Source organism: Sardina pilchardus, chromosome 16 (genome assembly GCF_963854185.1).
Source record: "Sardina pilchardus chromosome 16, fSarPil1.1, whole genome shotgun sequence".
NCBI lineage: Eukaryota > Metazoa > Chordata > Actinopteri > Clupeiformes > Clupeidae > Sardina > Sardina pilchardus.
Genome location: NC_085009.1, coordinates 26,101,280 through 26,117,736, shown reverse-complemented (window position 1 = coordinate 26,117,736; position 16,457 = coordinate 26,101,280). Strand labels below are relative to the sequence as shown.

General features: G+C 46.4%; 3 protein-coding genes across 10 annotated transcripts in view; 2 read left to right on the top strand and 1 right to left on the bottom strand.

The window, feature by feature from the left end:
* Nucleotides 1-2,906, top strand: part of larp7 (La ribonucleoprotein 7, transcriptional regulator) — a 19,401-nt gene extending 16,495 nt beyond the window's left edge. For all 6 annotated transcript variants that reach the window (XM_062516725.1, XM_062516727.1, XM_062516722.1 and 3 more), the window contains exons 11-12: nucleotides 821-912; nucleotides 1,930-2,906. In XM_062516725.1, coding sequence (XP_062372709.1) covers nucleotides 821-912; nucleotides 1,930-2,007 — 170 coding nt within the window. In that variant the 3' untranslated portion in view covers nucleotides 2,008-2,906. The remainder of the gene's footprint in view (nucleotides 1-820; nucleotides 913-1,929) is intronic.
* Nucleotides 2,907-3,059: 153 nt separating this feature from the next.
* Nucleotides 3,060-6,683, bottom strand: LOC134060119 (stabilizer of axonemal microtubules 1-like). Its single transcript, XM_062516730.1, has 4 exons — nucleotides 6,406-6,683; nucleotides 5,168-5,347; nucleotides 4,619-4,818; nucleotides 3,060-4,231 (listed from the first exon to the last, which is right to left on the bottom strand). The coding sequence occupies exons 1-4, from the start codon at nucleotides 6,441-6,443 to the stop codon at nucleotides 3,273-3,275; spliced, it is 1,377 nt and encodes a 458-aa protein (XP_062372714.1). The 5' UTR covers nucleotides 6,444-6,683; the 3' UTR covers nucleotides 3,060-3,272.
* Nucleotides 6,684-9,019: 2,336 nt separating this feature from the next.
* On the top strand, nucleotides 9,020-16,325 carry plin2 (perilipin 2). Of its 3 annotated transcripts, XM_062515918.1 has the most exons (9): nucleotides 9,022-9,146; nucleotides 9,262-9,312; nucleotides 9,513-9,708; nucleotides 10,033-10,115; nucleotides 10,990-11,275; nucleotides 12,645-12,829; nucleotides 13,229-13,342; nucleotides 14,135-14,425; nucleotides 16,153-16,325. In XM_062515918.1, exons 2-9 carry the CDS (start codon nucleotides 9,283-9,285, stop codon nucleotides 16,222-16,224), a joined length of 1,257 nt encoding a protein of 418 aa, XP_062371902.1. In that variant the 5' UTR covers nucleotides 9,022-9,146; nucleotides 9,262-9,282; the 3' UTR covers nucleotides 16,225-16,325. The 3 variants fall into 3 exon arrangements, with proteins under 3 accessions (XP_062371901.1, XP_062371902.1, XP_062371900.1); XM_062515917.1 differs by lacking the exon at nucleotides 16,153-16,325 and having other exon boundaries at nucleotides 9,020-9,146; nucleotides 12,645-12,766; nucleotides 14,135-14,952; XM_062515916.1 differs by lacking the exon at nucleotides 16,153-16,325 and having other exon boundaries at nucleotides 14,135-14,952.
* The last annotated feature ends 132 nt before the right edge of the window (nucleotides 16,326-16,457 follow it).

Below are 16,457 nucleotides of genomic sequence, written 5' to 3'. Positions count from 1 at the left end.
TCTCCAGTGAGTCCTTCATTACTTCAGACCCTGGCTGCCTCCCAAGGAGTTATTGGGTCACATTTCTTAGAAGGCTCGGTGTTCACCCCGCAAGACCTTTCATTCTTTATTCTGAGCCATTCTGAGCCATTATCACACACTCACACACACACACACACACACACACATTAATATAACGTTAGCAGGGGGCACCTCTCTTTGTAAGTTATATAACTTGGTTTTTATTTTGAAATAGCAAAAACATTTTTTACCATTTAGAATCACACAGAATGTGGGAATGATGAGATTAAACATTAAGTATATGTTTTATTTTATTTCAACAATTATGTTAACAAATCCGAAAGTGTCCAGAGTAGAGTTAAAATGTGCAGCTTATATATGTCAGGATGGGGAAAGTTGGAACAAGAGGGATGCAAGTCGCATTTCACAGAGTTGAGCAGAGATGCCAAACCAAGTGTACCCAAGCTGTGGCAGCTCTCAAGGTCAAACTCTGCCTGTTCTCAAGGTCAAACTCTTGCCGCTCTCAAGGTCAAGGTCACAAGGGCCCACATTTGGCACTTCCTGGATGAGATTTCCTCTTATGACAAAATAAATATAAACGTGTTTCGTTTCGTGCCCAAGCTTTCCACACTGTTACTACATATATTAAACACACCTCCAAAAATATCAGTGAAGAGCACAGAAATGGTCTTGTATAATCCGTCTCTATTCTTTATTTGTATGGACATGTTTCATGGCTTCCGAACATGAACCCCTGAGAGCAGAGTGAACTCTGGTGGTTGATTTGATGGTGCTGATCCTCCATGTTCCTTCCTGTCAGGTGACCACGAGCAGAGATACTGGCAGAAGATCCTCGTTGACCGGCAGGCGAAGCTCAACCGGCCCCGGGACAAGAAACGAGGCACAGAAAAGGTGAGTTTGTTTATGTTACTGGGGAGCTACACCAGAGGTGCGTTCAAATTTGGCAAACAGTGGCAAACGTTCGTAGTGAACATGTTTTCTTTGAACAGTTCAATATGGGCAATTTGGTTTTAACATTCCATTCTAACGGTAATTGCATTATTGCCTTCATCAAGCTCACGTCCAGTTCCACTGTATGTGCGCAGAGCACTACCTCCTCAGACTGTTTGCAATTGTTCGCCAAAAACCTAAGGTTAACGGAAAACTGTTTGCAAACATACGCAAATGTTCGCCTATGTTTGCGAATTTGAACGCACCTCAGGCGCGTAACTGAAGCGATCCATTCGCGTTGCGTCTGCTGCTATAATTAGCTTCCACCACAATCAATGGAAAGTAGCGCGTGCATTTATTCGAGAAAAAAAAATAGACCAGTCTTCTAAATTGGATTTTACGCGTTCCGAACGGAACACTACAGTTAGGCGCCTGGTGTAGCTCCCCTGTTAGGCTGTGTTGTGGGTCTCTGAGTTGGCTTCACACACTTCAGGCACCGACTCTGACGTCCTTCACACAAACGCACAAAGGAGGGGCAGTAAGCTGGCGCACAAACACAAGCGTTATTGGGTCACTTTTCCCAGAAAGCTCCCTTTTCACCCCACAAGACCTTTCATTCTTTAATCTGAGCCATTATCTCACACACACACACACACTGACACACACACACACACACACATACACTTTCAGTCTTCATACTGATCCATTTACACATCGCATTGCATTATATAAGTTAGACCAGGGCTTACTTCCTGTTTGTGGACAATTTGATCCCTTGACAACACACACACACACACACACACACACACACACACACACACACACACACACCTCATTTACAAGATTCATTTGTTTATCCGGGGACCCTTAGGCAGAGTGTTGTGTATTCCAGTCCAGGAAGAGCCCAGTAATATGTGCAGGTGTGTTGTTGGTGGGCAGGGAACTAAAACATGGTCTCCCTCTCTCTGCTCTTCACAGCTCATCGCCAAGGCCGAGAGGATCATCATGGCCAGAGCCAAAGAAGCTAGCAAGCACATCCGCTTCATGGAGAACTGATGACTGGCACCCCACACACATGCACACACGGACGTACGCGCACACACACACACACACACACACACACACACACACACACACACACCAACTGTAAGACATAAACAAACACACACACCAACTGTAAGACATACACACACACAGACATACGCTTAAACACAGCTACTGTCACCCCACTCGTGCATACACACTCGCGCGCGCGCACGCACACACACACACACACACACACACACACACACACACACACACACACACACACACACACACACACACACACACACACACACACACACACACACACACACACACCAACTGTAAGACATACACACACAGACATACGCTTAAACAAACACACACAACTGCTGTAAGACACAAACACACATGCTCAAGTGCACTGAGACCTCCCACAAACACACACACACACACACACACACACACACACACACACAGGGTGGTGCCTGCTGTTGGATAGCAGTTGGAGCTGAACTGATAACATTCATAACTTGGCACAGGTTGTCAGTCTTTGCTGAGTGTTGCGTTCGGATTCAAGTGAGCGTGACTGACTGATAGTCAGGGCTTTCTTTATCAACCATAGACCTTGTGGAAGGTTAATCAAACGTCAAGGAATGTGAAGGGATGCTAAATACCGTGTTAAAGGTTGACTATTTTTATGCCCAATTTAGTTATTTTTTAATTATAAATTACCTGTAAATGTTGTAAATAGGAATTATGCTAAAGAAAAAGCCATCCTCAAACCTTCTTTGTTATGCAAAGTCCAGCATCTCAAGGCTGTGTGGTGTTTTTTCCCCCCAGCATTTCAGTATTTTCTTGACCCAGTTTTACAGAAACCGTCTTGATTTGTTGTTTTGTTTTTTAAATAAACTTCAAAACTTTCCAAAGTAGCTCATTGCTTCATTGGCATTGATTGTCTATCTGTTACATGTAAAGGCAAGTCATGGGGATGATCTCGTCATACCGTCATGCTGTATCCATTCCTAGGTGCTGGTTGTGCTTCCTGTCATGGCAGTGCATATAAATCCAAGTGTTACTCCACAAACAGTCAAAAATTAATTTTATTGAGTTGTTTTGTCCTTCAAAAATGTTTGGTGCACATGGTGAATAGAGACTTGTGATTTGTATAGAAATCTCTGGTTAAAAAAATAAGAAAGCCTTTGGTGAGCTCAGGTGTGTGTGTGTGTGCGTGTGCGTGTGCGTGTGTGTGTGTGTGTGTGCGCGTGTGTGTGGTCTTCACGAAGAGCAAAGGGGTTCTAGTGTTGTCCCCTGCCACGGCCGTCAACCACCACACTCTTCCTCCCCACGCTGTGGCCGCGAGGCGATTGGCCGCTGGTCACCGTAGCAACCTCCTTTGCCTCCTTTGCCGGCGCTGTTCCTCCGCCCTCCCCTTGCGAGATGGTGCGGTACAGCCGGTGCCCTCCGCACGTCATGCGCGTGTCCTGGAAGCCTGGCGGATGGGCATAGCTGGCCGGGCACGTGGGCACCTCAGGGTGGGACCCACCGGCGCCCTCTGCTGGATGGGCAGGGGCCGATCGCCTCATGCCGGGCGCGTGTTGGAGGCGGACCGGCTTGGGCGCGGTCTTGGGGGTGAACTGGGAGCGGTACGTGGTGGTGGTGGTGGTGGCGGTAGCGGTGGGCTTCCCCAGAGATCGCCGCTCGACCGGCCGGCCTCGGTGCGTCCCCTGCTGGGCATCCTTCTCCTTGGCGTCCGCCCACGCCTGGATGACCGGGCGGCCAGGAGGAGGGCAACCGTGCTGGACGTAGTCCGCGTGGGTGGTGCTGTCGAAGGTCATGTGACCTGCGGGGGCTTCGTACGCGTCCGCCTGGTGCTGCGGTTGCCTAGCGCCCAGCGGCCACGCCTGGAACTTCTCGCGGGACTCCGTGTTCCAGCGCACGGTCGGCGGGACTCGGTCCTGCTGCAGCCGCTGGGTGGAGGATCCTCGCAAGGGGGCGCTGGAGGGCCTCTGCAGCGCCTCCACTGGAGGGGGGGCGTACTGCAGGCGGTAGTTGGTGACGCCGTTGAAGGGCACTCGCTCTCTTGGCTCGAGAGAGGACGCCGGCGGCTTGCAGGGCTGCCGTGTTACCATGCCAACGACGGGGCGGAAGCAGTCCTTGAAGGTGGAGGTGCCACAGAACTTGCCCGCGTTGAGAGTCAGGTTGTCGGTGACTCGGTGTGGCTGGCGCCTCTGAGGAGGCCATGTACGGAACTCATCTGTAGAACGTAGAACATAGAACAGGGCTTGAGTCTCAACAGCCAGGATGAACAACAATCACATCGGAATGTTTCAATGATTCAAAATGAATACATTCTCAAGGGGATATCAATAAGGAAAAGAGTGTTTTTAACATCCATAAATAGTGCAATCTGTGCTCCACTCTGAAAAGGCAACCCCCTCTCTCTCTCTATTTCTAGCTATAAGGAAGGAGGCAGTCATCACAAATGTCCAGTCTCATCTCTGGATAAGAGTACAACAGTGGACAGGCAGGTGTGCTTTGGTATACTGTACCTCGAAGGCTAAAACCCCACCCTGGTGGCTACGGGCAGAAAACAAGCCACCATCCGACATCAGTCTGACTGTCAGTCAAGCGCCCGCCTTACCCTTGTAAGTGGACAGGGTGTCCATCTTGGCCATTGAGGGGTGGTAGTCGTCGACCCTGCTGACCCTGTGGTACTGCACGGCGTGGCGGTGGAAGTCCTCGCTGTAGGTGGTGGTCATCGTCATGGGCCCCTCGGGGGGGACGTACGCGCACTGGACCCTCGGCTCTCTGGGGATCACGGGGTGAGGTACGTAGTCTAACCTGAGAGGTGCGGTAGGTAATGTATGTGAGTCCACTCTGTGTGTGTGTGTGTGTGTGTGTGTGTGTGTGTGTGTGTGTGTGTGTGTGTGTGTGTGTGTGTGTGTGTGTGTGGTCATGAATGTAGTAGTGTCAGACCTATGGATCTGTTTTTGCACTGGTTTGAAACAGCTGTTCTGAATGTTACCTTGCAATCATCCTGCAAACAATGAATGTTCAGGGTGCTAATTGTAATGTATGGTGCTTAGTCATACGCATTGTGTGCCAGGCAAGTACAGACTCAAACGGCCACCAACATAATAATGTTACATAATAATAATAATAATGCACGGTTGACGCGTCCATCTCTTACCTGAAGGTGGTCATACTGGACATTTTGCCCGCTGGCGGATGGTACTCATCCTGGACGCGTATGGCCGAGCGTACCTCTGCGTTGACGTGCGCTATGAACTTCTCCTTGTACTCGGAGATGGGGTCAGGTGGGTGGTCCTCGCCGGCCAGTAGGCCCGGTTCCTCAGGACAGCGGTGCTTCCTGCGGGGAGACAAAAGCCATGTGTGTTTGTGTGAGAGATGTGTACGAACTCCAGCGGCGCATCGTTAGAGAGAAATGGTCCCCAGCTCACTCTGACATGTCTACATGATGAGCAGCTCCTGCCAGTGCGAGAACGACAGGCATACTTATCCAAGTCCTGCAGCATCAGTACCCTCCGTAACTCACACTCGCCCACCCACACACACTTTCTCTGTGCGCAACGACGTGCACGATAATAACTACCTGTGCTTCTTTAGACAGATGCTAGACCGTCATTTGAAGCTTGGATGAAGAAAGACATCAAAACAAGTTGTTCAATCTCATCGCCAGCGCGCTTAGGGTACTTACCTTCGCTTTACAGCTCTAGCATTCAGATGCGCTGCTTGCCCCGGGTATCCTATCCGTCAGAGGCAGCATGTCCTGTGTGCTTTGGCATTATTTTTTCCTTCGCACTCGCAGCGGTTTAAATAATTGACCAGAAGAGCACGAACGGCAAAGAGTGGAGAGAACAAGGGGACGCGCGCAGGAACCGGGATGGTGTCTAAAAATAAGCGCGCGTGCCGTGGATTATTCACTCTCCGCGTGTAGAGAGGGCCAGAAGAGCGAGCGCAAGCAACGCTCCACGTATGATGGGCAAGCGGCTGCAACGGATTTGATCCATCAAGGATTAAGTAGGGTTTTTTAACCGGAAAATAAATAAATAAACCAGTGCAAGTATAAATAGAAATAGAAAGAATAACGTCAGCTGTTATAGGTCACTGCCTCTCGAGCGAGAGGGAGGCGGTGCGGTTGCGCGTGCATCTCCTGAAGAGACTTCTCCGCGGAGAATTCCATGGTAACGAACTTACACCGAGCCTCGCACAGAATGAGTGAAATTATTACCGGCCGCGACATGTGCAAAGATAATACCGTGTGATGATGCGCTGGGAGAGATGAGCCATGAGATAAGCTGGCCAGCATGTACGGAACAGGCAGAGGAAGTCACACGCTGTGTCCATCTGCCTGTTCCACACAAACAGGCCATCGGGACAGCAGTGGGAACAGGTTAACGCACTCACCCACAGTTGCAAATCTGACAGATACACTGCATCGTCATGATCCCAGCAGGTGATGTTTATCTCGCTACTCTCAGGGCGACATCTCAGTGCGGGCAAGGGCGAAGCAAGGCTATCCAACCGCAATAAACAAAACTTATGATAGCTTAGCCTCGGGTGTCTTAAATCCACTTGACTGCTACAGGATTACTTTTCTCTTCTAATTCAGCTCTGAGACAGCTTACTGATTACTACGATAAACAAGACATTCCAGTCTTGACCCTAGGATTGTTTTGACGAAGCTTTGCGAGAAGTAACCTAGGCCTAGAGACATGAACAATCTAAACGTGTTACATAATAATCAGTTCCTCTCCTTGGTCATTATGATGGCCAGTGTGTTCCACTCCAACGTTCTATTTGCACCATAATGTTTTTGCATCCAATTCATCAGTATGCACAAGCGTCTTCTGGGTAGGCCCACTGAAGGCCTTCAGCGTCGGTTTTATTTCTGTGATCTATGGATTACTTCGCTACATGTTTTTGTTTTGTCCACAAGGTGTCAGCAACGTATCATTAGCAGCAGGTGTCCTCATACTAACAGGAAGTCCAGCTGCAGTCAGGGCTATTTGAGGACACTGAACTGCTGAAGCTTTCCAGTACCATTGCATCCATCATCCACTCTAAAAGATGTAGCCTACTTGTCCTCTACATCTTTCACAGAGCAGAATTGTAACACTCCACAAAATGAAATAACACACACACACACACACACACACACACACACACAGTGTCGGCCTATTGTCTTTGTCCTTGTTAAAATGAGGCAGAGGGAACACGTGAACATAACTTGGTGAAGATCTATGAAAACAACCAGGGAGTGTTTGACCTTGTCCACGACACTGGTCATATTTTGGAACAGTTTCTGTTTTCAAATTCTTGTGTGTGTTTGTGACATGAAGGTTACAAACTCACAGGCCACCCATTCAGAGTGCATGAAGTGTCAAAGTGTTGTTTTGAACACAGAACAGATTTACAAGTGAGCCTTGAACTTGCCTTTTTGTCATACGTCACAGTTCCAATGATGTAGTGGACACTGTTTGATAGACTGATTGATCAATCGATTGATTGATTGTTTTTGGTCACTTTACTTCACATTTGAAATGCCCAGCCTCTGTGTGAGATGACATCTCATCAGGATCAGAATCTGAGTCCGCTTTATTGGCCAGGTTTGCGTAACAAACAAGGAATTTGACTCTGGTTAATCTTTGCACAAGTGTACAACACTCAACAATAACATAAAAAACAGCAAAAAAAGAATAAGGGCAGTAAGTTATGTATAAGAACAAAGGAATAAATGCAGTATGTACATTTAGATGCTACGGGTGGCCTTGTTGTCTCTGTCAAGGTATACCATGGTCGTGGACACCCCAACAGGCACAGGCAAGACGCCGGGTGCAATATGCAATTGAAGAGAGAGTGGAATAATGAATAATATGCCAATAAGTATACTACTGAAACATTATCGATCTGTAGGGAGGGATCTTAATATACTGTCTGTAGTGGATTGAAGGCCCCAGACTGGACCTGGTCTAACCTTGGCAGATCACCATTGACCCTGGATCAGAGCAGGGATGCTAACTAGCACCAGCCACCAGCCAAATGCTTGTAAAATATGAAAATGACAAAGTCATTTAATATTGAGTGGATGGTGAATTTGATCAATAATCAGCCAGTGGATGACAGATCAGATTACACATTTTCAAGATGTAATATCCAAGATCAGAGTAATCGAATATCAGACCCAGGATCCTCTGGTCATAGTCCAGCATTACGTGTTGTACTGCACAGAGGTTCGTTTTAATATGCTGCAATCGATGCACATATGCCAAATATACAACCATGAAGTCATCACAGTTTATGGTAGCCCACATTTTACAATGCAAGCACTGTCCGAAAGAGGACAAGACAGGATTTCATTAAATGAGGTGTGATGAACTTTAGCACAGATTGCCTCGACGGGATCTTCTGTGGTCTGTTCACAAGGGACTGAGTCATGATTGCCCCATGGCCTAGTGACCTGGGTATCTCAGGGAGACATACCAGACATCCGAGATATATTTACACTTTTATATACATTTATCATAATACATTTTTTTTTTTTTACTACATGGACATCCTGCCCCCCCCCCCCCCCCCCCCCCCCATAATAGTGATGGACTGTTTAGTATACATGTGTATGACTGGCTGTACAATACATGTATGGATAGTTTGACTATGAGTGTTTATTTACCCCTCCTTAAACCATTGCAACTGTGGCACAAGCGCTTCACTATATTGCAAAGTATATGTGACAATAAAACCTGACACTTGAATACATAGGCTACAGACCCCAATTGTCTTGTACTGATTATTACTAAGACAACAATGTATTCAGGAGAAGCCACATACAAAAAAAAGTGCCCAAACGTCATATGCATAACTCTTCTCGGCTGTGCCAATGACAGGTTATGCCCCCCTGTGCCACTGCCAGGTTTATGTTGTAAGAATCAAGGAATGTGGAAATACCCAGTGATGACAAATAACCTTTGGCCTAATAATTCGATGGGCGTTGACGTCATTTACGTCCCATCTCGCGAGATGCAAATAGTACAAAAGCTGTCAGGGGAACTGGGAAGTTTCACTCACAACAACTCATACACTGTGGACCTGACACGAAGAGCATAGCTCAGTTATCGCAGTGCTACTTCTCTATCTGTTGATATTCCGTAAGTGTCTTTTTGTATGTGTGGCTGTCTGACACGTAGTGATCTTGTGGCAATAGCCTTATTAACATCTGGTTGTGTGGTTCAACAAAGTTAAAATTGTTGCTTTCACTTTTAGGAACAACTTTGACATAAAGACATGGCGTCAATGGAGCTTCTAAATGATCAGGTAGGCTACGTTGGTTTTATTGATCGAGGCTATATCCTTTTTAGAATTTATACATTTGTTGTTGTCGTCGTCGTGTTGTTTTATAAGGCAGACGTTGATGAAACAGCTGTAGGCTATCTATCGCTTGCTTCCTCTTCATGAAGGCTAGAACCTTTAACCTCCAGTTTTTTTAATTTAGGCTACTGTTTCTTTTTTTACAGAATGTGGTGTCTAGGGTGGCAAGTCTTCCCCTGGTTAGCTCTACTTATGACCTCATGTCAAAAGTATACCTGCAAACCAAGGACCAGCACCCGTACCTGAAGAGCGTGTGCGAAGTCGCCGAGCTGGGCGTCAAAACCGTGTCAACTGTTGCTCTCATTAGCGCTCTGCCAATCATCGACAAACTGGAACCACAACGTAAGTATGGCTAACAAGGCTACTCCTGATGAGGTGTACTGGAAGTAGAGTGATATTAGTGAAGTTAGAGAAAAATCAGATGTATTATTATTATTGGCAGTGGTAATAACAATGATAATTTAAATACTAGTAGTATAAACTGTCAATTGTTCTCAAACATGTAGTCAACTCTATTGCTGATTAAATTCATATAAACAGCCTTTTTTTGTATTTTGCTGTTTCTGGTTTAATGTAGATTGAATAGTCGAGGTAGATGACTATAATAGACATAACTTGGTCTTGTCATAATGTCATCTAAAAGTGTGTTGTAATCTACCTCCACAGTTACCATTGCAAATGTCCTGGCCTGCAAAGGACTGGACCAGATTGAGAAGAGCCTGCCCATCCTGCTCCAGCCCTCAGAACAGGTATGCTGCTGCTCCAATCAGGCACGAGCCACGACTCTGGGTGGTCTCAAACTCTCTCCTCGATCCTAGATGCTTGGTCCTCCAGGCTCGTTCCCACTGATATACTCCCACTATACTTCCCACTATAACTAACACTGGATAGACTATCCCATTGTTGCCGCCCCATCATTCTTTATCCAGATCAGTGAGGATGAGGATCGAGGAAGGAAGGGAGGGTGTATAAAAGGCCAAATGAGAGGCACCCTGTGTCCTCCTGTAGCCCACTCCTCTCTCTGCTGGCAAGCTGCAGTGGAATTAGCCAGTTGAAACTCCCCAATGCCAGCCAGCCAATACAATTGCACAAGCAATTCTTGGAGGGTCGGACGGACGGGTGGGTGGGAGGGGGTCGGCTAAAATAGTCTGCTAGGAGTTTTACCCATTTTGGTATCTTGTATCTTATATTTTAGTGTCTTGTGTATTCTTGCTGGATTTGGATGTTAAAATTGATTTTTTTTTTACTTAAATTGATTAGAAAAGGGATAGAAATAGACATTCCACTGTGTCCTCAAATGTGTACCCTCCATTTTCACATTTTTATGACCTCATCATTTAGGCAGAGCTTAATTTACAGAATAGGCCCATTACAAGAACCTAACCATGCTGGATTTGGATTTAGCCAGTTGAAACTCCCTAATGCCAGCCAATACAATTGCACAAGCAGAGCTTGGACGGTCCGTTTGGCGGGTGGGTGGGTGGGAGGGGGGTCGTGGGCTAAAATAGTCTGCGAGGAGCTTCGCCCATTTGGCTCGGCGAGGTTGTACGGTTATTTTTCCGTTGTGTAACACTCACTTCACACATTCAAATCCCCCCCCCCCCCCACACTCTACCCTCTCAGGTTGTGGCCTCTGCGAAGGACACCGTTAACGGGGCGAAGGATGTCGTTTCCGAGACGGTCAGCGGTGCCAAGGACACGGTGGCCGGCGCGGTGACCGGGGTGGTGGGCCGCACGCGCGGTGCCGTCCAGGGCGGCGTCGAGCTGACCCGTGCCGCGGTCACCGGGGGCGTCTCCATGGTGAAGGAGAGCCGCGTGGTGCAGCTGGTGAGCAGCGGCGTGGACTCCGCCCTGAGCACCTCCGAGAGCCTCGTGGAGCACTACCTGCCCCGCACCGACCAGGACACCAGTAAGTGTGTGTGTGTGTGTGTGTGTGTGTGTGTGTGTGTACCTGGTGGAGCAGTACATGCCCCACACCGACCAGGAGACGAGTAAGTGTGTGTGTGTGTGTGTGTGTGTGTGTGTGTGTGTGTACCTGCCCCACACCGACTAGGAGATGAGTGTGTGTGTGTGTGTCTGGGTCTGGTGGAGCAGTACCTGCCCCACACCGACCAGGAGACCAGTAAGTGTGTGTGTGTGTGTGTGTACCTGTGTGTGTACCTGTGTGTGTACCTGCCCCGCACCGACCAGGACACCAGTAAGTGTGTGTGTGCGAGTGCGCACCTGGTTGAGCAGTACCTGCCCCATACAGACCAGGAGGTGTGTGTGTGTGTGTGTGTGTGTGTACCTGTCAAATTTGTGCCCTTGTGTAATATCTATTCTTAATTGCGGATACAAATAAAGAAGTAAATTGTGTGTTTGAGCGTTAAGAGAGGAACACAAACATAAGTATAAGCTTACCTGAAATCTCCATTTTATCCATTGCTGTTGCTGTATACCCCAGTAGTGCAGGTTGTGGGTGGCAGGCACTGCAGGTCTTGGCCAAGGACAGATGGTGTCATTTAGATGGTCAATGGTTTCATTTCAGGTTCAGCCGCTTGCACGAGTTGTACGGTAAAATTTTCCTTGTTAGTATGACGGGGCCGTCACGGCTGAAAGAAGGTCTTAGGAGAAGCTGATCAATCATTATGATCTGAATCTGAATCTGAACAATGTGGGTAGAAGGCAGAACATTTTAGGATTTTTCTCTGGATTGAGATGAATGGAGAAATGCCTGCAACAGTGTGCACTCATGATAACTCTTATGGTCTAGCAGTACTGGATCACTTAATTTTGGGAGCTTTCAGAGTCCATTGCAACGGTGCTTTTTCTTGCCCGTGGCTTACTGCCCATAGACATGTGTTCCCGTGGGTTTAAAATTGGCGCTGGAATAATCACTTTATGTAATACAGGGAGATTTAATATTGGACCAGAATAAAGGCCCCAAAGGGGATCCAGGGTGAACTGGTTTCTAAGAAAGAAATTGACCCAATGACCCATCATAAATCCGCTTACTGTGTCTCTTTTGTTTGGTTTCTTGTGAGGGTTTGGCATCGGGACCTGTTCCTCTCTCAAACACACTTCCCTTTTCTTGGAACTCTTCAACTAATCACCATTGTTTACATAAGCTGTAAATACAGTGGAGATGTTTAACCAGAGACCTCTGAACGTGTGTGTGTATGTGTGTGTGTGTGTGTGTGTGTGTGTGTGTGTGTGTGTGTGTGTATGATTGCCTTGTTTAACCCCAGCTGTTGATCGTGGCTTGATTTTTATATTCTTCATCCTTTTCTCTTTTTCAGAAATATCTTGTAAAGCCGTGGAGAGTTTTGAGCAGGGCCTGGAGCCCAGGAGTGTGTACACGCGTCTGGGCAGCCTGTCCACCAAGGTGGGCCAGCGCACCTACCAGAGGACCGTGGCCAAGGTGCGTGAGGCTCGGCAGCACAGCCAAGAATCCATCGCCCAGCTTCACCTCACCATGGATGTGGTGGGTGTCTTCGCTTCTCCGTCGCTTCTGTCTCTCCTCTGTGTTCTCCTCTGCCATCATTAGGCTTGTTAACCACTTTAATCAGTGGGCCCTAAATTAAATGCTTATTAATGTTTTGATCTGAAATTGGAATAGGGTATCAAAATTACCATCAGTCTTGTCCATGGTACCAAATTAGCTTATTTTGCCAGTTATAATTTTAAATTGGCTTTATATTGACTTTACAGAAAGAGGCCCTATGTGTAGGATTTATAGGTATTCATGAGATGGCATTAACAAATATTATTAACTATTGATTCTTTTTTTGTCAATGCTGCTGTTGCTAAGCTACAAAATGGTTCTCTCTGAAGCTTACAGTGTAACAAGGTGCCATTCTGACGTGTGATTATTGTTTCTCAGATTGAATATGCCAGAAAGAACCTTGACAACGCCAACCAGAAGATGCATGTGAAGCTGTCGGCCATAATGGATTGGCGGGTGAGCGGGCAGACGTCTGAGGAGTGTGATGCCGCGGTACGTTATTAGCGGCACAATAACGGGGCCGTGTGTTTAGGAGCACTTAACCGATAACCGTGCAGTACTGTGTCCGAAGTGGTGCCTTGGGGTTCCATGACTGGATAAGGGATTCTGGGCTTGTGCTGCACCATTAGAGAGTAGTTATGGTTGCACTGTAGCTTATAGCAGCAATGGGGAGGGGGGGGGGGGGGGATGGGAAAGGTAAAAAAGAAACGGCCAAATAATTTCACTTAAAAAAAAAAAATAGAATACGTCTTTGGGAAAAATGCTTTCAGTTTACAGTATGTGATTTGTTGTAATGGTGTTACTGTTTATTCTTAGGTGTGTTTGTATGCTAGTCAGAATCAGAAAGCTCTATTTATCCCAAGATGGGCAATTCAATTTGACCATCTCCAGTCTCTCATATAATAAAAACAATAAATATAATAACTAAGTACAATCCTAAATAGTATCAAAGTGCTTGGCGTATGCCTCATCCTGTGTAGTAACGTTTTTATCCCTCATTTATCATTGTATTTAATTATTTATTTAAAGAGGAATGCATTAATTTTTCGAGGAATTTCAACCTCAATTTCACAACAAAGTAACTTTTTTAGAAATAAACAAATAAATCACATTTAGAATAGAATGTCTTTTGGGGTGTTTGTGTGATATGATGGTGTCGTTGTGTGTTGGTATGCTAGTGCTAATGCGTATGCTATGATGGTGACCAAGTGTGTTGGTATGCTAGTGCTTGGCGTGTGCCTCATCATGTGTAGTAACGTGTGTGTCTCCTCTCCTCCCTTGCAGAATATTGAGTCCCGCACCCTGGTGTTGGCCCGCGGCCTCTCCCAGCAGCTGCAGACCACCTGCCAGGGCCTGGTGTCCAGCGTCCAGGGGCTCCCGCAGAACATCCAGGACCAGGCGCTCACGCTGTCGCACCTGGCCTCCGAGCTCTACGGCAGCTTCAGCCAGGCGGTGGCGTTCGGCGACCTGTCGGACGGCGTGCTGTCCTCCAGCCGGACGCAGCTGCACCGCGTGCGCCTGCTGCTGGACGACACCATGGACTACCTGGTCAACAACACGCCGCTCAACTGGCTGGTAGGTCCCTTTTACCCGCACATGGAGCCCCCTGCTGGTGGCAGCGGAGGTTGCAGTGGTGGTGCTGGTGGTTCTGCTGCTGCTGACCCGCACGATGCCTCCGCCAACAACACTCACACACAGCCTGAGCAGGACCGTGCGGCCGTCCCCCCCGAGACACGCACGGAGCGGAGAGTCTGCGACATGAAGGCGAGGAAACATGTGGACTCTACACACTAACTGCTGTTAATCTGCTGTGGATTAACCATGTTAACGCCTTTATTATAGTGTTGCAAGGAGAAGCCTGTTTGTGTGTGTGTGAGTTATGTTATATTTAATACGGCATCATTAATTTACCTGTTTTCACATTGTGCATGTGACGTTCATACTGAAAATGCTTCCTATAATGAACTTGCAGAAATTCCACTTAACCTGACAGCTTTGGCTACAACATGTAACTTTCCTGCAAAGCCTTATTTGTGATCCAGACTAGACTGATGCCCAGCCGTTGTCTTTGTGCTAAGTTAATAATAAACCCATTAATATAACTTGTTGTGTGTGCGTGTGTGTCTTGAATGCATAATTCTAGCATTAGCTAGATAGCTCTGCATTAATATAAATGGTTTTTGGGAATCTCAAAGATGACTTTCTTAGAGAAAAATAGTTCTGCTGGTGAACTTGATAAATTCCAACGATCAAAATGAGCACATTAGTATTTCTAGTAGTATTAGCCTGGAAATTAAAACTTAAATCTAGAAAGATTTAGGGTCTGACTGAGTAATGAAAATGGCCCAACTCAAGGGGCGGCACCAAGCATGCATTTGAAAATATCACTGCACCCAATTGGATAACACTATGACCAATGTTTACGGACTGATTCAACATAGGAGCGCTGTAGTCAAAGATTGTCTAGTTACCAAGATGAATCATGAATGGGTTGTCAATGGAACGAAATGGCATGTAGTTCCGGACTGCGGAATAGGATAGGCGTGTCCATTATGTGAAACAAACTTTTAAGCTAAGAAGATATTTTGAAATATAATGTGTACTATTTTATTGTCAATGTGTGTGATGTCAATTAAACACTCATTCGGACACGGGATAAGTAATTAAGCTTTGGAATTATGACCTAGGCTACTGTAGCTACTTCCAGACCCCCAACAGATACAGTAAATTACTCTCTTATGAATGGAATCGTCTTGCTTTGTCAGCCCACCTATATGGGCCATTCTACCGAATTGGTGCAAATTCACACTTCAAAACTTTATATATAAAGCTTGCAGCTACATCAAATATTACTTTGGGTTTCGATTGGTATTTGCTAATATTTTCTTATCAAACCATTTCCAACATTAATGCTTTTGAAATTAGTTTTTTGGTTCCGGGACAGCAATTTGCCCGAATTCTGTAGAATCGCCCATATCGGATACACCGATGTGATTGGTGCAGCGCATTACTGATTGCCAGAGTGACTTGCTGAGCAAACACAAAATTGTGCTCTCGCAAGAACTCTGGATTTCCAGGGTAGTGTTAAATTGTATTCATGAGTTTCATCAGGTCCCTCTAGGTACAGTTGTATAAAATCAAGCACCATTATGAATATAAGCATGGTGGTTGATTAATACACATGTGGAAAGGGACCTGATGAAGCCCATGAATTATTATAATTTCATAAGTTGGGTTGTGAACTGTTGAATGTCCAGTCAGGTAAAGACAGATGTTGTGGTTTTGTGTTCCCTTGACAACAGGTTCCTGACTTGACGTTTTCGGATCTTTCTTCTGAACCAGACATGTCATCTGTGGAAGAAACGGCACCCTGATTTGGCTCAGTCCTCAAGGAGCATATCGGATGTCAAGATCCTCAGCAAAATTGAATGTCATATGCTACATTCATTTAATTAAAATGACTGGATTAGTCTTCCATTGCCTTCCTTTCTGTTGTTTAAAGAAGACATGTTGGATTATTGATTGTGTGCTTTAATGCTGACAGTGACACCCCAAACACCTGTCAGCTTCGCTACATGGGCCTACAGGTCAAGTAAAAATAAGTGAA